The following is a 23768-nucleotide window of genomic DNA, read 5'->3' on the forward strand; positions in this document are numbered from 1 at the left end:
TTTTTTCATAGTGATGAGTAATGTGAGTTAGTAATGTGTCCAGGTGAAACTTGAGACATAAGGTCAAAACAGTAGTTTTCCCGAAGCCCATATTTTGCAATGTTATCTGACATGTGCAGTCAGCCAGAGCCTAATCAGTTGTTTATCTATGAAGGGGTACCTCATTATATTTAATGAGCGGTGTGCAGCCAATGTGAGCATTCTTGCTAGGGGGTGATTCAATATGGTTCAAATGAAAATACACCCACTACAGTAAATAATGATGGGGAAAAAACTAGAATGTTCATTTAAAGTAACATTTCTTTGTCATTTCTGGATTAGTCCCAGAATAAGTAACTCCCGTGGTTAATGAGTGCGGAAAGAGAAAGTTAATGGCATTCAGTCATTATCAGCTTACACAAGAAATACTTTTTGCTGACATAGAATAAGGTGAGCCTTCAGATAAATTAAAGTTATACTTGAATGTAGACAGAGGATTTTTACATCATACCTCACAATGGATAAGTCCAAGATAATAATAGAGCAAATAATTCTACAATGCAGAAATGAAATGGTTTTCTCTGGAATAGTCTTGGGTATTCATATATACAGTTAAAATAGGAAGCTGTACTTTTTGCTATTTTTAATGTATTTATAAAATAATTATTATTTACAAGGGTACTAAAATATGGAACTGTAATAATGTAAAATAAAACATATTTGTTACCCTTCAAGAAGGCTAAAAAAACCAATACCCCATTAAAAAAAATAAGGATAGCTGCTCATTCAATAAACAATTAGTAAATCTGCAGTCAGAGATGTCATGCATTGGTGAGAAGTCAATGAATCGATCAACTTGTGCAAGCTGAAGATCTGTCTATGTATGTAACACTTATAATAGTAAAATCACTCAGGCAATAAAATCCACTTTTCCCCTAACAATTTCCAGATGCTGCCCCATTGTGCATACTTCAGAAACCTTGAAGCCTGTATATTCAAAGATAGATGATTCTCCCTAGTATACTGAATTCTAGTTAGATTTATGCTTTTAAAGTATACAATACAATTTGTATGGTGGGATTTACAGGGAATGAAGAGAGAGACTATTTATGAGCAGGTGTCTGTGTATCACTGGCCTCTCAAATTCTTAATTTTATTAATTGATCTAATGATTTATTTAAACAGCTGTTCTTTAACTCACTTATGAAGAGCTCATGAACACTGTTGGGTCTTTCCAGAATATTAATAATCAATGCCAGTGTTTTGATGCTTTGGCAAACATTATGAAAATTTACTATCAATACTGTTGATGGTAACCATCAGGAGGTGATGATGATTATAATAATCTGTACTTACAGCACTTAGTACACATTAAATAAATCAAACACCCTCTTTGAAATACAGTAGATAAGGGATAAAGAGAGACTATATCTCCCAACACTGATATGCAGCCACCTCCAGCTGCTCTTTTACATCACACAGCCATGTTACACAACCGAATGCCATATTAAATGGGAATTTCCAGGAGGGGGGCAGGTTGCTTGCAGTAAAAAGAAAATTAACTTTGTTTATTTTTTTTGTAATGGAACCTGCTATTGACCCAGCTTTACACCATCAAACCTAATTTATAAAAAACAACTAAATGACAAGAAACGCAACTGCTTTCCTGGTCACCAATAATGGGTTACAGATTGCCACTCCAGTGGTATTTCCAACCCTTATTGTGACAAATTGATGAGTGTTCAGCCATCTAACTTATTCCCCTGACAAGTTCTAATGAAGTTTTCTCTGCCAAGAGTAATGGTGCCTGTTACTGGAAAGTGCTAGGTTATTTATTCAAATTTTCAAGCGGTATTAAGTCCTCAAAGGGACCCTTACCACAGGTTGGGGGGGGGGGAAAGCTGAGTTGAGAATTCTCAAGGGAACTAAGAAAATCTGAACCTGTGTAACGTCCTATATTAGGTAGACTTGACCTCTATCAACTCGAGGTCATTGCAGTTATTTGGATTAGTCTTTTTCTTTTCTTTTCTTTTTTTTTTTTTAGCACATGCCTAAACGTTAGAAAAATGAACCTACTCCATGCTTGAGGCTTGCTTAATGTGACTAGGAAATTAAATTAAATTACTGGTATTGTATCTAAAAATGGCACTCAGTAAAGTGAAAGGCCTGGTGCAAAGCTTGTGGTGAGTCAGATAGTCAAGTGAAAGTTGGATGCCGGCCCGATTCTCCATTGTCTAGGGAGACAGTAGCTGTATCCTTGTAAGTGACTAGGCAAAATATTTATTTCAAAAAGTTAAAAATAAATAATGCTAATTCCACCTCCTACTCCCTTGTTTATTGAAAAGGAGAAACATAATAAAGAAAAACTTTGTAACACAATTTCCATGCTAAGTGTAAATGGAGTTAAGATTGCCACCTTTTAAATAGGATGGCAGATCTGAGGTTGAACCCTTTCAACAGCTACCTGTGATTAACTCCTTTGCACTAACATTGTGGGAGTCTTTCCATCAGGGCCGGCTCCAGGCACCAGCAAAGGAAGCAGGTGCCTGGGGCGGCCAATAGAAAGGGGCGGCACTCTGTCCAGTATTGGGGTGGCACATCTGGGTCTTCGGCGGCACTTTGGCGGCTGCTCCAGTGCTCCGCTTTAGAATTCGGCGGCAATTCAGCGGCGGGTCCTTCACTCCGTCTCTTCGTCTTCGGTGGGAGCTCAATCGGGTTTTCCTTTTTTTTTTTTCCCCCGCTTGGGGCGGCAAAAAAGCTGGAGCCGGCCCTGCTTTCCATTGCCTTCATTAAGTTGAATTGGATCACTGGAGCTGCCTGGCCCAATCCTAGCAATGCATTCTGCACAAACAGCATGAAGAAAGCTTGAGTCCTATTGTTTAATTGGTAACTACTAACCAGTTATCAGTGGCAGGGTTTTGCTTCTATAGTTTCTATAACAAAATCCTATTGCTGAGACAGCATTTTTATTTTGGGTACAGCCTACTAAGAGCTGCTAATATTGTAATACAGTAATAATATTAGTGATATTGAGACAGTAGCTTACAATGTTATTAAAAGGTTTAACTTTTGCCATTTGAAATAATTTCATAATCTTTGCACTGTGCTCCAGGAAATCAAAAGGGTGAACCTAGCTACTGTGATTACATATACAAACTACAGGCCTGATTGAGTATGCATTGAAGTCAATGCAAATCTTTTCTGTGACTTCATTTGATCAGGCTGTGTGTAAACACAGAATTCCCAAATTCTGAGCTTCCGTGTTTATATGTTGGTCACCATTAACAAGTCAGCATTTTCCAACTGCTACTGCACTGTGTTATCTGACACACCATAATTTCCCCTTTTACTTAGAAAAGGAAGTCATTGTGGTAACTGGGCTATATACACACACACACACACCTCTACCCCGATATAACACTGTCCTCGGGAGCCAAAGAATCTTACCGCGTTATAGGTGAAACTGCGTTGTATCGAACTTGCTTTGATCCACAGGAGTGCGCAGCCCTGCCCCCCACCCCCCCTGGAGCACTGCTTTACCGCGTTATATCTGAATTCGTGTTATATTGGGTCGCGTTATATTGGGGTAGAGGTGTGTGTGTATATATGTGTGTGTGTGTGTGTGTGTGTGTGTGTGTGTGTGTATCAGGGGTCGGCAACGTTCGGCACGCGGCTCGCCAGGGTAAGCACCCTAGCGGGCCGGGGAAGTTTATTTACCTGCTGATGTGGCAGGTTCGGCCGATCGTGGCCCCCACTGGCCGCGGTTCGCCGCCCGGTCCAATGGGGGTGGCGGGAAGCGGCACGGGCCGAGGGATGTGCTGGCTGAGGCTTCCCACCGCCCCCATAGGCCCTGGACAACGAACCACGGCTTACCCTGGCGAGCCGCGTGCCGAACGTTGCCGACCCCGATATATATGTATAAATGTTGACATCTTAATGGCGGCCAGTAGAGAATTCTTCAGCTTCCCTTTTCTTTTTCTACTTCTGTTTATGTGAACTTGATAGTGATGTATATAGGCTACTGTCTTAATTAGTCATGTTTGCACGGTGGGTGAAATGTACACCTGTGCAGAGGGGCAAGCATCCCTTTAATTTCAGTAGATGACAAGAAAGAGAATAGTCACCACTAAAAAGTCAACAATCAGTTGTAAGTGGTGCATAGTCATCTGTACAGGGATGAAATTTACTCTATATGAGTATTCAGACATCTCTGACTGAACTACTAAAGCCCCATCCCAACCTGCACTGGACTCATTGTAAAACCCCGGAAGAATTCTTCATTGTTCCAATATCTTGCTCAGAATGAGGAGGTGAGGTCTTCTAGTCTTCCTACCCCCTTTGACACCTCCAACACTTTGTGATAATAAATGTGGACTGAGGAAGTGACCAATTGCATAATCTTTGGCTTTTTGCAAGTGGAAAAGATTAATGATCGATTGAGGGGGAAATGTATAAATTAATTGTTCCTGACTCAAATCTTCCAGAACTAATGGAAATGAGTTCTAGATAGAGCTAGTCCTAATTTGTATTAGCAACAAAAATAGACATAAGACACCATGATACAGCAGTACATATGGAAATCTGGCACTAGATATTGCCTGTCTGTTGCTGAATGCTGATCATGCCTTTGAGTGGTGTGCATCTGGAAATGCCTCCCACTGAACAAGCGCACAGGGATCCATACTACAGGCAGGGGTCAATTTCTGTTGCCTTTTTCATTTGCAAAGGCATTTTGGGAGATTCTTCTTCAATATAATGTAGCCCTTCATGAGCTCAGAGGGGTTTGTGAGACTAGGAGTCAGCATGGATCAAAGTTGTCATCACTATAGTTCTATTTGTGCTAAGCTGAGTAAAGGAACCTTTTCATTTTAGACATATCAACGTTCATTCCTTGTCACGCTCCTCAACCACATCACACAGAGACACATGGCAGCCTAAACTCCTGCCTGTATTTACAGCAGAAGTGACTTTGAAAGCTTACTGTATTGTACATTTGCCTTTGGGTAGAATTCAGCTTTTTTTATTTTGACACTTCCAGTGTTTTTGTCTTCAACTTTCTCATGAATTTTTATTAGGCAAAATTCTTTTGGGAGAGAAATTGAAAGACAAAACAAAAACACGGACCCAAGTGTCTTGCAGATTGAAAGACTAGAGAGAGGTGGCAAGGCACAAGGGATGGATGGGAAAATGATATTATTAGGGTGGGCGTCAAAGTAATGAAGGCTGAAAACAGATTCTCTTGATCATTCTTCCTCCTCTTTGACTTCAGCAGGATTAGAGTTGAGTGTTGCAGGCCTGAGTTTCCCCTGCTTTCTGTTCATTGTCAAATTTGAAAACTGATACTAAAACCAATTGAGGCAACAGTTTTCAATTACTGCAGACTGTATATTAGATGGAGGCACTTAGCAAGATAGCAGCAAGAATAGCCCATTGTTGTTTGTTGACACCTACAAATCGTGCCTTTTAGAAAGCTCATTTGCAGAATTACAAAGTGATTGCATCAACCACTATTGAAATACATCCACCTCTGGGGTATAATGCAACTGTTGTTATAACAACACCCGTACACAGCAGTTTGGGTCCAGAAGGGAGGGCAAATGTAGAATGTAATTACCCCTGCTGAAATTTACCTAGTTTCCCTCAGGGATATAGGCTACTATGATCACGCAAAACTGTCATGGGATCTTTAATGGCCATAAATTATCAAAACCTACTTCACTTCCACAACTGATCCCCCAACCAACATCGGAAATACATGGAAATTGCTTAGCACTAGGTTTTGAGGATTGATTCTACCTGACTTGGATGGAAATGCGATACTAGTAGAATTAACCAACACCAACTCCACCAGTATGTTTGTTTACCTGCAGGTCTCCTACCCAAGCACTTAGCTGGCCAGACCTCATTTAGTTTTTAAGATTTAACAGGTTCATCAGCTGGGAAGGTAGCGCAGTCAGAGGTGGAGATTTATAGAGCCATTGTGGTTGCTTTCAAGCTAGGCTGGTTTTTCTACTCAGGCTGAGTTAGGCTACAGGAATGCAAGATGAACAGTGCATGCATAAATCATTATTGGCATCATCATAAATGGAATGATCCTGAAGATCAGACTGAATAGTTTAAAGATAATCTTCATTAATCACAAAACTGGTTCGAGTCTTGAACTAACAATACTCTTCCTGCTAATGAGGGTTGAGAGAATGTATTAGCAAGGTCCTGGCACCTGGAATTTTTTATTCAGAAATTAAGATCTATGCAATGGGGATAATAAATTCATGCTGTCCTGGAGGTCTTGGATAATTACTTCCCTCATTTTTCTTTTTTAGGAAATCTTTAAGATTGAAGATGGCAGTCTTGGAATTCTAAGACAAAAAAGGGCCATTGTGGCAACACCAATATTAATTCCAGAAAATCAGAGACCGCCATTCCCCAGAGCCGTGGGCCGGGTAAGTCTTGACAAAATTTAGCATCAAATTGCGATATTAAATAATTCATCCATTTCTCTTAGGTTTTTATATAGCATCTATCACAGTGGTAGATATATGCTGGACAAAATTAAAGAGCATGGAAGCCAGACAGAAAGAGGTGTTTTCTCTCTTTCCTCTTGGGACAGAGGAGCATTATTTTGATGTGTATAGGATTTTTACTTGAACACGATCAGTCCTGGTAAAACGGGTTTATCAGAGCGATATGTTTTTAACCTTGGCACGAACTTCACAGTAATAGTCACCTAACAGATGTGCTTGTCCAGTATTGATGTCCACATGACAAGTCATGAAGTTCCATTCGAGAACAGTACATTCCCTCAGGAGTAGAAGATGGGATATCTGGTGTCTGGTTTTGTTTTTAACTGAGGCTATAGCAACCAAAAACTGACATGCACACAAGGCTTTTGGACTCCTTTAATCAATCAACAGTACCCAAAGACCATGTGTGGCTGGTGGCTTTTTTTGTATAGATCTGTCAAAAACAAGACCCTATTTTGCTTATCTCTGTAGACACACGTACACACACTCACACCCCTGCAGTTCTTATGCATAGATTTTTCTGAACTGCGCACATATAACTTGCATATCCAGTTGGCAATATTGCTCATGCAGCCACAATAATTAAACATACAAATGAGTCATTTAGGCATCATTTGTTGTAATTGCCTGGGCATATTTTGCACATGGGCATTTCTGAAATATGGGCCGGTAACGGGGTCAGCACCCACCTCTTGCGAGCGCCCCCTTCTGGTCTGGTGTGTCTGTGTTCTTTCAGTTCTAGTGACCCCTTTTGGTGGTTCTCAGGCAGTTTTTTCCAGGCTTCCTCCCTGGAGACACTATCTTCCTGTGGCCCTCCCCAGGCTCAGTACTTACTCAGTCTCTGCAGCCAGCCAAGAGCTCCCTCAATGCTCCCCCAGTCCCTGCTAGCAAACCGTCTTTGGCTCAGTCCTAGCAGGCAGCCAGAAGCCTCCCACTCCCTCGGTCCCTGCCAGCGGACTGTCTTTGGACCTGCTGCTCTTCCAACCAGGCATGTAGTCATTTTTTCTCCAGCTCCAAGCAGCACCTAACTGCTGCTCTATTCTGCAGCTCCTTTTATATGGTCCTCCTGGCCCCCTGACTGGCTGTTCCAGTGGCCCCTCTGGGTGCTTCCTCACAACCAGTCTAGGCTGCTTGGAGGACCTCTCCACTACTCCTTTTCTGGGATGGGTGTGGCAGAACCCTGAGGCCTCCAGCATTTTATCCTCCTCCCTGCCCTTACCCCTCACACTGATACAAAACAGATCTCACCAGAAGTATTCCTCTCTTTTGGGGGCAGACTTGAATTTTTTTTTTAAGTACAAGTCTTGGTGGATTTTTCACAATTAAACATGACTAAGCTTTTTCTTGTTTGTTTAAAATACTGAATTAAGAATTTAGATAACCAGTAACTTGGTAAGCGGTTTTTGAACATGGGCATGATAAATATTTGATATCTCAATATCTACATGGTGCAGCAATGTGTAGTAAGGATGTGAGATTTTTAAAGTGCGCAAATTGTTCCATGTAGACCCTGCTGGTGTGCACTAAAAGTTCCCTAGTGTGCTTTAACATATTGCTGTTTCAAACAGAAGATACCAACTGTAGAGTTCTCAGATGTGAGTGATTGAGACAAACAAGAAAGTTATTTTATATACAGATCTTGTAGGTAGAGGTTTGTGTTTGTTTTTTTTTAAATGTATTAATTCACTTTCATATTAAATATGAAGGGCAAGCCATTTGAGATGTCTCACATAGGCTGTACATGCATCCATCACAAAACCCTTTTTATCTAATAATAATAATAATAATAATAATAATATATTTTAAAGAGAGATCCCTTTATTCCTTTCCATAAACTGCAGTCTTCACTAACAACAGATGGTTCCCAAGTCACAAAATTCAGATGCTGATCTGGATTTCATTCCTCTGAGAATTTGATTCAGCACTTACAGAAATAGAGCCCAGTCTTGAAATTCAGATCTGAATCCATGCTCCAATCCTGACTCCCCTCTTCTTTTGGAGGCGCTTGAGTTAGAACCATCTCTGCTATTGTTATGATGTAATTTTAACTGGCAACTCCATTCCAGCACTGAAAAAGCCAGTGATGTTTCCCCTTGAATCTCCACAAAAGGTTATTATAAGTGACAAATTATTCTAGAGCAGAAATAGTAACCAAGTCTTATCATTGTAAAACATAAACATTACCAGATAAATAGCTGGATGAGCAAATGAACTACTGCTGCGTCACATCCCGCCTCAATATGCTAATCCCTAGAACATCCTTTTATGATGACTGAATAAAATAAATTGGGGGTCTTAATCCTGAATTAAATATATTCTAATTTCTAGCATATGTTAATTCATTAATCATACTTGGCAGAATCTCTTGGTTGGAAAACAAACCCTATTTTGCTGACTCATGTTACCGCAAAATATGTCCGAGAGTTTGAGAATAACTAGTGGAAGGAAGGAATGCTTGTGGACCATGGTCTAGGTCAAGGTTCCAAACTTAGTTTAAGTTGCAAACTTTTCTTGTAATTGAAGCCCATGGTATTTTCCAGGGTGATTCAAAATTTTTGCCAGTTTTTCTGACCCCCGTTTACAGGGAAGCCTGCGCTCTGTATTAGGAACAGAAGGAGCCCTTAAAAGCTCAGTTGTTATAATTGTCTGGCAGTTTACAGTATATACATAGGCCAGGGAGCCAGGATAGCCATCTGGCCCACAGCCTTTGTATTAGCCAAAGTTCAGTGGTGCTGCGATCCTGTGTACCCCTCAAATTTAGAGGGGCTCAGAGGCTTCTTGGTAAAGAGGAAGAGGAGAATAGGGTGACCAGTGTGAAAAATCGGGACAGGGGGTGGGGGGTAATAGGAGCCTATATAAGAAAAAGACCCAGAAATTGGGACTGTCCCTATAAAATCAGGACATCTGGTCACCCTAGAGGAGAGGTAAACTGCAACATGAATGGAACAGGCACACCATAAGGAAGCTGGATCAAAGGTTGTTGTACTGACCTTCACAGAGTCTAACTTCTCATCTGGAGTGTTTAAATCTAGGGAATAGGAATTTGGTTTATTTTACTATTCCATTCATTCCAGGGCCTTTCCACCAATATACCATTAAGGCTAGCTGATTGTCGTGTACTGAGTTGCATATCATGAGAAACTAGTCTGAAATTCACCATCGCACCTTATGTAGGTCTCCAAATAACTGCCAAATAATACCACCATTCAAAATAGTGAGATAGAGGTAAGAACGTTTCTGTCCTATTGCCAAGCTGTCAATCCATATAGTATCCCAGCAGCTTGATAGTAGTATTTATTATTATTTGTATTACTATCGCTTGGTTGACCGGGAGGCCTTTTCAGGACATTTAGTTGCCAATTTGATGACATTCGTTGTGTTTATGCATGTAGCAGGGGAAACCACAAGAAGGTTCTCATCTCCTCCACTATCTCCATATGAAAGAAGAAGATTATTTATATTACTGTAGCACCTAAGAGCCCTGGTCATTGACCAGGACCTTATTATGCTAGAACAAAGAGACAGTCCCTGCCCCAAAGACAAGAGATGGATACAGACAGGCAAGAGAGTACAAGGAAACAATAAGACAATATCGGTTAACATGATCAGCAGTGGTGTCAGCACGCCGGCAGCCTCGGTGTTGTCAAGTGTTTTATAGGCATCATGTAAAAGAAGAGTTTAAAGAGTGTTTTGAATGAGCAAAAAGTGTTAGAAACAATAACTGGAAACAATATTGATTGTACGGCTCTGTGTCTTGAATCAACAGTAATGAGTGATTTCAAGTTAATGGGATAAATTACTTCACAGCTCTGTGCAAAAATTCACTGGAATCTATAGTTATGGCTAAACAGTTCTAATGTGGATGCCTAAACTTAGAACAGGAATCCATACTAAGGCACGTAAATATTACCCTGATTTTCAGCAGTGCTAAGCATCTGCCCCTGCCACGTAAGGTGGTAAGAACCACAAGTGCTCAGCACCTTTGAATACTGGGGCACTTATCTAAAAACACTTAAATATAGGTTTTCAATTGGAGTCTATGCATAGGCGTGGGAACTATGGGTGCTGCAGCACACCCAGGTTTTATGCGAGGCCACTGGCCCCACGCCCAGGCCTCCACTCCCAAGTTGGGGGCTTGGGTCCTGGCCGCCGGCGCTGGCTAACTCAGTCCCAGCTGCTGGCCCACTTCCCGGCCGCTGGCCCTGTGTCCGGGGCCCCACACCTGGGGCTCTGCTCTTGGGGTGCTGGCCCTGCTCCTTGACTACAGGCCCCTTGCCTGGGGTTCCACTCCTGGCCCCGTGCCTGCCCCCAGCCTTTCCCCTTTACCTCTGTATGGGTCTCGCTCCCCCCGGAGACATGTCACTGCTCCCATCCCCAGCTGGGGGGGGGTGGTCATGGACGGGGTAAGAGGGCTGGCTTTCAGCACCCCCACAATTAAAAGGGTTCCAGCACCACTGAGTCTGTGATATTTTGGGGACCACCCAGGCCATTAAGGGGTTCTGTCACCGCCTGCCCTGTAGCTTCAGGGTGCTTTGGTGTGGTGCAGCGATGGTTCAGATCTCTAACACCAGTAGCCTGCCCACAAGCATAAGGCCTCATCCTGGTTTCCACTAGCCTAGTTATTCCTTGCAGGGTGACAGTGTCTAATTTAAGTACCCGGGTCTGAACATTTTGCCCCAGTCTGATTTGAAAACAAAATAGATTTCGAACATTTCTTTGAAGATGCAGAAAAAAATATCAGCAGCGTTTGAAATAAAGAGAATGAAATATTCCAGAGCAGCAGCAGGTGAATTGCAAGAATGTACTTAATAAAACATTGTAAATAAAGGATAAATTTTAAAAAAGGCTCTAATTCTTAAAGTACTGGTGGTGGGGAAGGAAATTTGTATCCTTTCATATTTTTCCAAATCCAATAAGAGTCAATGCTGACAATGAAAGCATTTGATTTTATTTCCTTTTTGGGTGCCTTGCTCAAACATCTGCATTAGCTATGCTCTTTGGAAAAATGTCAACATCGGAGAAGCATTTCTGGCAGAAAATCATGGAGAACTTGAATTTACATTCCTGTTAAAAGTCATGGGCAAACCTCAGGAAGCCTGGTGTTCTGATTAAGCTACAAATGCTTATTGTGAGCAGCTTGATGAGTTCTGAAAATGGAACTTCGAATTTCGCAAGAAGCAGTTTTCTCAGATTTCTGATTCTTTCTGCTGCTTCTGAGGCTCAGATGTTCCAGGAGAGAGACACTGTAGCATCTGCTACTGCATGAGAACCAGTAGTGAACCTATATTCTCTTTTGTTTCCACAACACAGGAGAATAGCTTTAAAATCTAAAATAGTCCCCATAGAGTTACAGTAGGCTCAGACAGCACAACCACAGACAGCACAACCACAGCATAACCCTTCGTCCTCCTTGGTTAGTCCTAGAATGTTGTAAGAGGGAGGCTGTGGACACTTCTTTTGCAGCCACCATCTTCTGCAACTGGTTTTCTGCTCTCAAAATCCACCAGAAATGCTGGACTGAATTTGGCCAACTGTTTGCCCAAGCACCCCATGATGTGGGGACTTGGCCAAATCTTTCTGAATTATCTGGATGTCTTGGGCCTGTAGAACTGGGCCTGAAATGTTACAAGAACATGTTTTCTTGTGAGATTTCTGTTCCTTTCTTGTTTCTAGACATACTCCTTTCTTGGCCAGACATAAACCTGAAGTTCAAGGCATGAGAAAAAAAAAAGAAAATAATACTTAAATAAATGTTTTCTGATTTCAACAGTTGTCTACTTTTGATTTGTGGTTTGGGATGTTTCATCTTTTATTCAAAATTGGTCACTATTTATATATATTATAGGATACAGAAAGGACATTTTATTTAAATGCATAGGTGCTGCATATGTACTACATTTTGGTAACCCTACCCTGTTATATTTGTCTCTCTGCTGGTAGAAATCTCAGAAGGAAGGAGAACAACAAAATTCAAATCAAGCATGTACAGCCTGGTGTAATAAAAACATAATATTGAATGTTATTGAATTTGCTCCTTATAAGGATGAACACAGCTGACTCAATCGATAAAATGTTATAATGAATTATAGTGCAGAGCCCCGAGAAGAAAAAAATGAATTAGTTCTAACTCTATGCAATCATTTTCAGAACACTTCCTACTTTGGAAAGTCACTAGCAGGATTTGTGCCTGAAACAGAAGCGTGGTTAACAAATGGTGTTTATGAAAACAAGGAACAAAGAAAGAAAAGCTTCTTGTCACAAACTATAATGTTTGTGTGACTGCAGCTATGGTTGTGATCCAAATGTGACTTGGGGCAGACGTGGGCTGCCCAAATCACCTGCCAGATGATTAGAGGCCATTCTTTTGGTGAGGCGGTTGCACTTAGAGCTACCCACGCTGTTGTTTCTAGCTTCTGTTGTTTTAATGTCTGATGTGGCTTTACCTACGGTTAAGAAAAGAAAGGAACCTGATTAACTATAGATGGGTATAGAGGCACCGTATCTTGTATTATGAAGATGATCAAGGAATAGTATGCAGGCTCTTATTAACAATATTCTCATCTGCAGTTTACAATGCTGATGTTACTGTGTTGTCATTTACTATAGAATATTGTTGTATTTTCTTCATCAGGAGAAGATGCTATTCACACAAAACAGCCCATTCCTCATAAAAATGCTGTCATCCCATATAACACACTGCTGAGGATGTAATAAAACAGATATCGAAAACAGTTTGAAAAATAAAAGGCCACTGTTATTTTTTTAGACTTTTCCGCTTCTTCATTCAGTCATGCTCCTTCCTCTCTTGTAGCCCTGCCCGTATCCCACATCTGTGTGCCAACACAATTCAGGATCACCACTTGATTCAAACTCTCACTAGCAACCTAATGTTTTTTTAATTAGCCAGGATTGCAGCTGACGTGACTGTCCATTCTGACTGAAGAGTGTAGCGTTCCTGCTGGTGATACTGTATATGAATAAAAGGAATCGAGAACCAAGAATGCTCCCATAAGTACAGAACGACAAGGGCAAATCAGAAAACAAATCACCCGAGGCCTTCCCTTTGTGACAATCAGTGATCACAATGACAATGTTTTGCTTTCATCTTTCTGTTCATACTGTTTACAAGTTATGTGGTGTTTTCTTGGCTCGGTAAAATGGCTGGGACAGTGATGTAATCTCAGATGCGCCTAGCTCTTGGTGCTCATCACACTGACAAGAACGTTTTGCTATACCACTCCTACCGCTGACCCTCCCTTGTTCCTTCCAACTGCTCCATCAGCACATCTGTTTAGTTTATTTGGCTGCCCTGACTAGCCAGTTTATATTTCTGGCCCACTCTAATTCTGTGCTTCCTAGAGAAGCACATGGCTGCATGGAGATAACAAGGACAGAAGCCAACAGCCAAACTCCTTGCTGTACCTTGGATGGGAGCAGGACAAATAGCACAAAACAGGAGAGTCAGGGGAAAATAATTTTATTTCACAGTTTTAAAAAATCATAACATAGGGAACTACAAGGGTTTGAGGACAATATTCATTAAGCATCAGTGAAATTTTGGGAGTTAAAACAGGGAGGAGATAACTATATTACATGGGAGGAGAGGGAAACTTGTCATTTTTTTAAACAAAAAAATCTTAATTCAATTTGTAGCCTAACAAAGCAATAAATGTAGAAGTCCTGCTCTGTAACATTATTGAGCTCCTATTCTGTCTACTTAGGAACAGGGTTATTGTCTTGTCAACTGAAAACCCCTTCCTTGGTATCTCTTAATTAAATAACGATCATACCTATACTGTGCATTTACGATGAGGATTCTGGTGGTTTGGCAGATCCTGTGCTTGTGCACACTAGCCTGCATTCCTAAGGGAATACAATGAGATTAAAATATTTTAATACTCTTGGCAACACAAACCTCTGTGTCCAGATGGTCTGGGCTACACATGTTGACTGTTATTGATGTGTTTCTTCTTGCTTTTGATAATACAAGTGCAGGGATATTATATTCAATTTTTTAGTCTCCCTCCATATGTTACTCTTCCAATTTATTTGTCCACATCAAGTGAAATGAAGTACGAAGCAGCGGGACATACAATTCTGCTTTAATTACACTGATGGGTTATTTGTCAGTGCTCCATAAAACGATGGATATTTATTCTATGACAAACTAACACTGGTGGTTCTATTTACTTAGTGATTGCCTCTTGTCAGTCTTTAACAGTAGTGGTACATTGTATGATCCTTTTATTTTGGGTGTGACTGTTATACTAATAAGGAGCTTAGGGTCTAAAGAAGATAGTCACAAGTGGTCAGTTTTCTAGACATGCTGCTAGGCATTTGGAGAGGAAATACTCTGGAAGATTAGTGTTTTATCTGGGCTGGATCTAGGCATTTGCTATTGATCCTACTTACTCACGGGGAAATTGAGAGTCTATAATGTTGTTATATGAATTTTTAGGAAAATTTCTTATGAGCATGTGTATTTTGTTTTAAGGGTACCCAGAACATGGACTGAATGCTTACTGATTGAATGATTGTCTTATTTATACATAAATAAAGCACCGATACATCAAGGTTCTTCATCACATGCCTAACTTTTAGCACAGGAGCAGTGCCATTGGGATAGTTTAGTTGGGGCCTAAATGACTTGCTGAAGATGATGTCGTTTGAAATCTGAGATCAGATTCATGAGTGGCATAAGGGGACAACGGACTCTACTGACTTGAATAAAATTGTGTCCATTCACTTTAGCTCTTGATGAAGTGAGCAGCCCTCCAATAAAATAAAGGCTTTCCAGGCTAATACATTTTAAACTGACATTTTAGTTTTCAATAAAGGACTTATATTTGATGTCCCAACAAACCCATTAAGTCAAAAACAGCACTCCAGCCATATCTGGTTTTCGGAAGGGCTCTCTTCAAACTTTCTTCTTGTTTAAAATATTGATAGTCACATAAACAATTCCAATAAAATATATTCCATTTAAACTAAGAGAGTCCAGGTGAAAAGTCTTGTTAAAACAGTTATGTTTACTTAAAATGTTTCAGAAGAATCAAAGTTGAGCAGTTGGCATCAGACAGTTTGGAATACTAATTGTTACAATTAACAATAATTCACCTCCAGTTTTCAATATTTTGAGACAGTAATAAGGAGAAAAGACTATTTAAGTATTTAAGGAATACTTTCTAATCTAGTTACCATGGTTACAAGTTTGGTGGGAGATACAGTTGCTCTATGCCAATGATGGAATTAAATTTTCTGCCCAATATTGAAATATCCAGGACCTAATTTCCTGTAGCTTCATAATAAATCATGTTAATGACCTTAGAGGTAGATCCAAAGAGATATAATCTTGTCCATGCTCTGGAGCTATTCAACAAAGTATATTACAGATTAACTATTGTGTTGTTTGTATTAACTTAACCTTCGAATTTAAGGAAATCTTAAACTCTTTTACGGGAAAGAATTTCTAATAGATATGCTGCAACTCTTGCCAGTAAATTGTTCATGTGAGATAACCACGATAGAGCAAAACGCTAACAATTCCTTTTTAGTTGTTATGCTGTTGGGAGCTAACTTTTTTTACTGTTGTCTGGGAGTTCACCTCCAATTCTAACCTCCCAAAAGTTTGGATTCAGGATTTCAGTTTGGGCCCATCTCTCTGCTGTTAATTTGTGAAATTGCCTCCTATAAACCTATTTAAAGTAATATCTTCCTTTAGGTGGGATTATGAGAGGCAAAAGGAGCTACTCAGTGATCCATATGTATAGCTAGGCTGAAATATAACAAGCATGAGAGGCCAGATTTGAAGTGCATTGAAGTCAATGGAAAGGTTCCCATTGATTTCAATGGGCTTTCTATCTGGCCCATGGTGAGACCATACTAACACACTATTATATCCATGTAACTATCTAATAGAGATGGACTGACCCAGCATGGTCGAAGACTTGATCGTGTTGTTGCCCAATCATCTCCACAATCTTCATCCATCCCATTTCCTGCTACACCATTTCTGGGTTTCCACCCCTCTAAACAATTCTTCAGCAGTAACTATTCATGATTTAAAGTAAGATCGATTGAATGGTGCTTTAGAAGAAAACTAACTTATCCCCACATATCTACAAGCCAAAACATGTTGGCACTCTGAGCACTTATTTTGGTGACAGGTTTTGTTAAGGCCAGTAGAGAGGAAGACACTATATGTGGACTGGCCCTAAGACAGTCATTTTCATTAGCTATCACTTGTTAAATTGATATTAAGGAAAGGTGACTGGTAGATTATTTCTAAAAGAAAGAGGATGATGTATATTGCATATGCGTCATCTAAAAAGTAATGTAAATATCAATGATTCAGGATCTGATGGATTTTTTTCCTTCTGACTGACGGCCAACTTCTTTTAATCATAAGTAATTAATGGTGACTTTTTTTATAACCATATATTAAAGAGGGAAAATTTGTTCATCAGTTGAACAAGTCTAAATATGTGAGCATAATTAACTGAAGGGGAAAAAATAATTCCTGTAATAGCTTGTTAAAATGTGGAAATTGATCTAACGCAGAGAGATTCCACATGTAGAACAACACATCTGCGCATTTGGATTCCTTACATTCATTAATCAGAGTGCAATGCTACTTTCTGCAGAGAGTCCCGGTTTCTACTCCTAGATGTGCCACTAATTTGTTATGTCACCTTAAAAAAGTTACTATAATTCATGCTTCATTTTCCACAGTTGTAAAATAGGACACATTACCTACCTTGGTATATACAGATAAACTACATTTGGCTGGCTTCTGATTAGAGCAGGCTGGGAAATTTCTATCAGAATGATTTTTTTTTTTAAATGAAAAATGCCCTTTCCATAAAATCAAAATTTTCTGTGGGAAAACTTCAAGTTTGCCTTTTTTGGCCAAGGAGCCAGGGTCAGGCTGGGCAGGAGGCAGGGAGGATGAGTGCCCTGGCTGTCTGCCAACTCAGCTGTTCCACAGTGAGGTAGCCAGGTTGGGGATAAGGTGGGGAGGCCGATGGAAGGGGCCTGGTAGCCCACCTGGAGGTTCTTGTTAATTTCATTTTCTGCATGCAGGGAAAAGGTGAAATTGACAACAGCCTTCCAGGTGGTCAGACAGCGAGCTGAAAAATACCGTTCTGGTTCTCCCAAAATGGAATCTTTTTAAATTTATGTCCCATGGAGAATTTCAAAGGTTTTGCTTTTCATCTTGAATTGTGGTGAATTTTTTCCCAAAACCTTGACATTTTCCATGGGACAGAAATTCCATTTTCAGGCCAGCCCTAATTCTCATCTCCTTTGAGCAAGTATAAACTCAGAATAACTTCAGTGAAGTCAATGTGGTTACTCTAGGTTTGCACTGATGTAACGGAGAGCTGAATTTGACTTTTTAAATGTAATTATTTCAAAGAATAGTCAATTGAAGAATCTCATTTATTGGTGTTTTTAAGGATTGATTTTTTGCTTCATTTTTATTGCAAAACATTACATTGTTGTAAATATAGCGCTAAGTAAGGTTGTCATGTCCCACTCTAGTGACCAGAGGATAAGAATTCGCTAATGCTGGCTATTTATTTTAACTCCAATGTCAAAGATGACCTTTGCTTTGGTGCTTACGTTCCTGATTTCAATTACTCCTCATGACCTATAATAGACTACCATTTGTAAAGCTCCCCTAGGTCGAGATTTGAACTTCTGCAAGCTTCAGATGGTTAGACTGAACATTCGTGATGGGAGCAGTTTGTAACACACTTGTCAAGTATATTTCATAGATTCTAAGGCGAGAGGGGAGCATTGCGATCTTCTAATCTGACCTGCTGCATAATGGAGGTCACAAGACTTCCATGAATTAATTCCCATTTGAAGTATAGCATATCTTCAGGAGAAATATCCAGTCTTGATTTTAAAATGTCCAGTGATAGAGAATCTAACACAACCCTTGGTAAGCTGTTCCAGTGGTTAGTTACTCTCACAGTTAAAACTGTGTGCCTTATTTCAAGTCTGAATGTAGCTAGCTTCAGCTACCAGCCATTAGAACATGTTGTACCTTTTGTCTGCTAGATTGAAGAGCTCTCTGTTACCAATTTTCTGTTCCCCAGGTAGGTACTTTTAGATTGTGATCAAGTCACTCCTTAGCCTTCTCTTTGTTAAACTAAACAGATAGAGTCAAGGAGCTCAATCGCTATAAGACACGCTTTCTAATCTGTTAATCATTCTTGCAGCTCTTCTCTGAACCCTCTCCAATTTTGCAACATCCTTCTTGAATTGTGGAACCCAAAACTGGACACAATATTTCAGTAGCAGTCACACCAGTGCCAGGTACAGAGGTACTATAACCTCTCTATTCCTCCTCAATATTCCTGTTGCTTCTCATTAGCACTTTTGGTCATAGAGTCACACTGGGAGCTCATGGTCAGCTGATTATCCATCGTGAACCTCAAGTCTTTTTCAGAAGCACTGCTTTTCAGGATCGAGTCCCCTGTCTTGTCAGTATGGCATGCATTCTTTGTTCCTAGAGGTATGGCTTTATATTTGGCACACACATTGTTTGCTTGCGCCCAGCTTGCCAAGCAATCCATATCACTTTGTGACCGTGATCTGTCATCTTTGCTACGTACCACTCCCCAATCTTTGTATTATCCACAAACTTTAACAGTGTTGTGTCTCTCTGGTAGCTGAAATTAAGGATATAATATTGCTGCTAACTAAAGCAGTTAATCCTTGAGCTCAGTGGTCTGGGCCAGTGCTTTTGGTGCTTCAAGTCTGCAGTTCTTTCCTCTCTGACAACCCATTGTCAGTTGATTGGGGAAACTTCTGTGGACATACTCACCCAGAGGTCATAGCTGGGGTAAGCAATGGTTAAGGAAGGCCATGATTACATTATAGAAGGATGTGAATACCAAGCAGAGAAAGGGATTATTTAGAATAATGAAAGGCGATATAACAGAGAGTAATGGGACAAAAATAAGAGAGACAAAATAAAAGCTGAATATCTCCTCACAGTAAGTTGTATTGGGCTGTGGAAGAGTCACCCCACTTGGGACATTTAAAACTAGCGTGGACAAAGACACTAGTAAACTTGCAATAGGGAATCATGCTACACTGATAGTAAGATGGTCTGCGTGATCTAATAGGGTTTTATTTTTCATCTCTGGGTTCATCCAGGGTTCTTTGACTTGCATCATATCAGTGTTCACTCTTAGTCTTGCCCCATGTGAAAGACATTTTCTTTCCCTTCTTTATTTTATAGCGTTGTGTGATAATCTGATCAAGGGATGGATGTACAGTATGATTCTAACCTCCATGCTGTCTGTTGCGGTTCTCTTTCATAAGCATTTTTCAATTTTTTTTTTCCACAACTTTCTCAGTCTCTTCCAGCTCGCCACAAAGGGCCAGGTTCTCTTATCTTTCTCATTTATTATTACATTCTCATTAATCACCTGTGCCACACAGTTTGCAACCTTATCCCTGAAAATCTCTCTCAAGTGTTCTCTTTAGGCTTTACCACATGGAAGGGAAATGATCTTGGTACCTTTCAGACCAGGATGTAAAAATGTAATGAGAGAGAGAAGCTGCGCTTTCCCTCAATGTATTTAATAACCCTCAGGGTCTCTTTCAGCATGTTTAACAATGCACTGAAATGACATCAACATCAATGTGCTGTATAATATCTTCCAGAGTCAGATACCGAGCAGCTGTCCATCATACGTAAGCAATATTTCGGTGTCATTATTGAACTGTGTTCAAGCATGTTGTTGCTTAAGCATGAAGAAAAGAGTTAGGAATTTCATCTAGGTTGCAGGGTGCTTTAGCCTGGATTAGTAAAAGGGCTGACTGATTTACACTTCTTCTAAAGGGTGGTGGTTTATTGCCATAGTTGGAGTAATAGGAACATTGAATATAATGGACCACCACATTTCCAGGTTTGTCTACAACACAATAGGATTATGTCAGTTAAAATAACTAATATATGTGGCATATCATCCAATCAGATTGCTACATATTTAATCTAAACTACATCTTCCTTTTATTATATTTCTGCCACACTACTGGTTTTCTTCTCCACTCTACCTAATATCTCCTCCAACTGAATGCATAGGACTCTTTTAGAGATATTTACTGCTTTTAGTAGAACTCCCACTGGTATGGATATTTTCACAGTACAGGTGTTCTTACTTGACCTTTATGTCCACAATTATCAACTTACATTGCTGCTCCTTTAGATTTAGAATAAACAGTTCACCATCAATGACTGCATTTCCTCTCGTCATCCACTTGCCTTTCTCTCTCATCCTTCTGAATAACAAATGAATAGCATGGACTTGAAAAACAAGTGGAACAGGACCAACATTTATAGAAAAAATCATATTTTGGAGATGCAAAGTTGCATGAAATGAATTGGGGGAAAAAAATTTGCACAGATTTTCCAAAACATTATTTCACCAATTTCACGCCGCACTAGTTGTGCTCCAACAAAGCTTCTAAGCATATGTTTAAAATTAAGCACACACTTCTATCCCATTAACGTCAGTTAGATGAGGCTATGCTTTGCTGACTCAGTGCCCAAGGACCTGATCCAAAGCCTACTGAAGCCAATGGAAAAATTCCTATTGAGTTCAATTTGCTTTCGATCAGGCCCAACTGCTTGGATGTTTTTGTAGGAGGAGAATGTAATTTGGGTTGCTAACTTGAAGCAAGTGTGAAATAAACTTGATGTGTACATAGCTGTTTTTTTGTTCCTTTTCTTCGATCAAAAATTTTGAAAGTACATCTGGCAAAAATGGGCTTTTCATCTAGCCTCAAATTTGCCTAGTTTCACTAGATGAGGTTTTTTTTTTTTCATTGCTTCAGAAGTTTTGCCTTTCATTTTTGTAACACATGCAAGAAACTATTAAGCTTACATTTTCAATTGAGCTTTCTCAGTACTTGCCAGAGACTTGAATGGATTTTGATAATAAAAATCTGCACAGCGATGAAGTCCAGAAATTGAAAGCAGTAGCGATCCTTATAATCCAATAACATGTCATAATAATTTTTTTTTACTTATTAGAATTGCAAGAATTGAGGAAGTATGGATACAACTAAGAGGAAAATTAAAGTCAGTGGCTTTACTATTTTGAGGGGAGGTTCATGTTTAAACCTGATTAAGGATATAATAGAAAAAATTATTTTAGTTTGACAGTAATTCCTTACCTCATTTTATTTTCCATAAGGCAAAACAAAATACATAAAAATTACCAGAGGAATTATTGCTTGATTAAATTCAAAGTACCAGTGATAATCTTTTCAGAGAATAGTACGTGCAATAGGGGAACTCACCCTTCATATAAAGAAAAAGTGTAAAGATCTATGTGAATTTTATAAATAATAAAAATTAATGAACAATACAGCACATGCTGAAATTGAGTAAATATGAAAACATCATAAATCAACATCCAATATTACTGTGTTGTTGGGGTTGTTAAATTTGAGTTTGCTAAGGGTCACTGGAACTTGAAAATTAATTTTAATTAATATAATCTATTCATGTCTGAATTCATTTTGGGCTGTTTACAAAAGCATCCAGTTACACGATTGAATTCCGTTAACTTAAATTAATTTTTTGAAAGGAGTGGAACACAATAGTGAGACACAAAACCCACCAAATAGTATTATCTGTTATTGCGAAACCTTAAGAAGCAAGCACAGTATTTCCTGTAGGGAAGAAGTTAAAGATGTATACAAACTGATGACGGGCGCTCTTATTAAGCAGGAAAAAATAGTTTTTTTTTTCAAGGTTCTTTAAAGGTTGGCGTTTCAAAGACTGCAGATAAAAGGATTCACATTCAGTTAACAACCATCTAATGAAAGTTCTGCACATTTTAGTTGCTGAGTATGTGCTGATCTTTTATCTTGTTGACATGAAAATATGCTTGGATAACATTTAGTTATGTCCATAACCTTCCCCATCATAAACCTTTATTCTGTGTCTACTCCAGACAGATTTTGTGCTATCAGATGGAGACCTTGTATACTGCTCTGATTCATGCTCCAGTACAATAGTCACTTTTTACAATGCAGAGAAAAAGAGCTAAAGATTTTTTTTCCCTCACAAAAGAGCAATTTTCTAAAATTCTTATTTGACTGTCAGAGTTAATTATATTTTATGATAGGGCTGATTTTTTCCTATCAGGGTTTTAAATCAAGAGCTGGAGGCAAACTACATCTAAATTGCCATTTTTGTGTTCTTGATCCTCTTGGGGAATGACTCCCTGTTGATTGTGTAATGAACTATGTAGACCCATATACAGTAACAGTATTTTGAAAAGGAGGAAGAGCCGTGATGCAGAGCTGGGGGAATTATTTCAAAGCACGTAATTTATTAGATGAGCTTAGCTTTGTTTTCTGAAAATATATTGTGAACATACTTTGATTTTTACAACTTTGTTGTTCATACTTAGTCAACAAACATTTTACACAAACATTTGACTTTAGGATTGTTTTCAACAATTTATCATTTGTGGTGTGCAATTGATCACCTTTGTTGTTTGCCCTCTTAGGGGCCTGGGCCAGCAAGCCTTGTTGAGTTATTGGACCCCGCTGTGAAGGAAGCAGGTGATTATAAAAGCCAGAAAGTGGCTTAGTTGAGAAGGAACTGAAGGTACCAAATAGTTGCATGCAATAAGTTCTGAAGCAGGGGAATGAACAGTATGTCCTCCCTTCAGGGCCTCAGGGAGCTGTAGCCCGTGGTAGGCAGAGGAACTGCTTTTTGTTTGGATGTTTTGCCCAAGTGTTTATGTTGAAGAATAAAGTTGTGACCTGAAAGAGCCTTAGGCCTGGCAGTGAGTCCTTCCTGGGTTGGAGAAACAAGCCAGCAGCCTACAAGGAGGAAGGAAATCAAAGAGCTTTCAGGATGGCTACACAAAGACTTCCTGTGCAATCATATATTCACAGGAGTATTTGCAAGACCACTAACATCTTTGCAAATAAAATATCTCATACAAATATTCCCAGAAGCACATAGAAAGGGTGAAGAATATCATGAAAATCAATTAATTATTTTTATTCAACTACTGTTGTAAGACCATGAGAAGTTTCTACCTTCCAGTCAATCTCCATCTTCTCTAATCATGAGATAGTCAGGGAAATATTGCCCAGCTATTAGGATGCATGGCTCTGTCACTGACACTCTATGGGCCACCCTTTCTCATGCTGAGTAGTACCTTACTCCCTAAGTAGTCATGTTAAAATCTGTGAGACAGATTGTGATGCCCTTACTGA

At 39.6% G+C, this 23768-nt stretch overlaps 1 protein-coding gene across 1 annotated transcript in view; it reads left to right on the plus strand.

The window, feature by feature from the left end:
* The window catches only part of LOC112106846 (cadherin-13), a 743971-nt gene that overhangs the window by 277789 nt on the left and 442414 nt on the right, over positions 1-23768 (plus strand). The window contains exon 4 of the mRNA XM_024200308.1: positions 6303-6422. Coding sequence (XP_024056076.1) covers positions 6303-6422 — 120 coding nt within the window. The remainder of the gene's footprint in view (positions 1-6302; positions 6423-23768) is intronic.

This window comes from Terrapene carolina, unplaced genomic scaffold (genome assembly GCF_002925995.2).
Source record: "Terrapene carolina triunguis isolate 2854851 unplaced genomic scaffold, T_m_triunguis-2.0 Scaffold33891, whole genome shotgun sequence".
NCBI classification, from domain to species: Eukaryota; Metazoa; Chordata; order Testudines; family Emydidae; genus Terrapene; species Terrapene triunguis.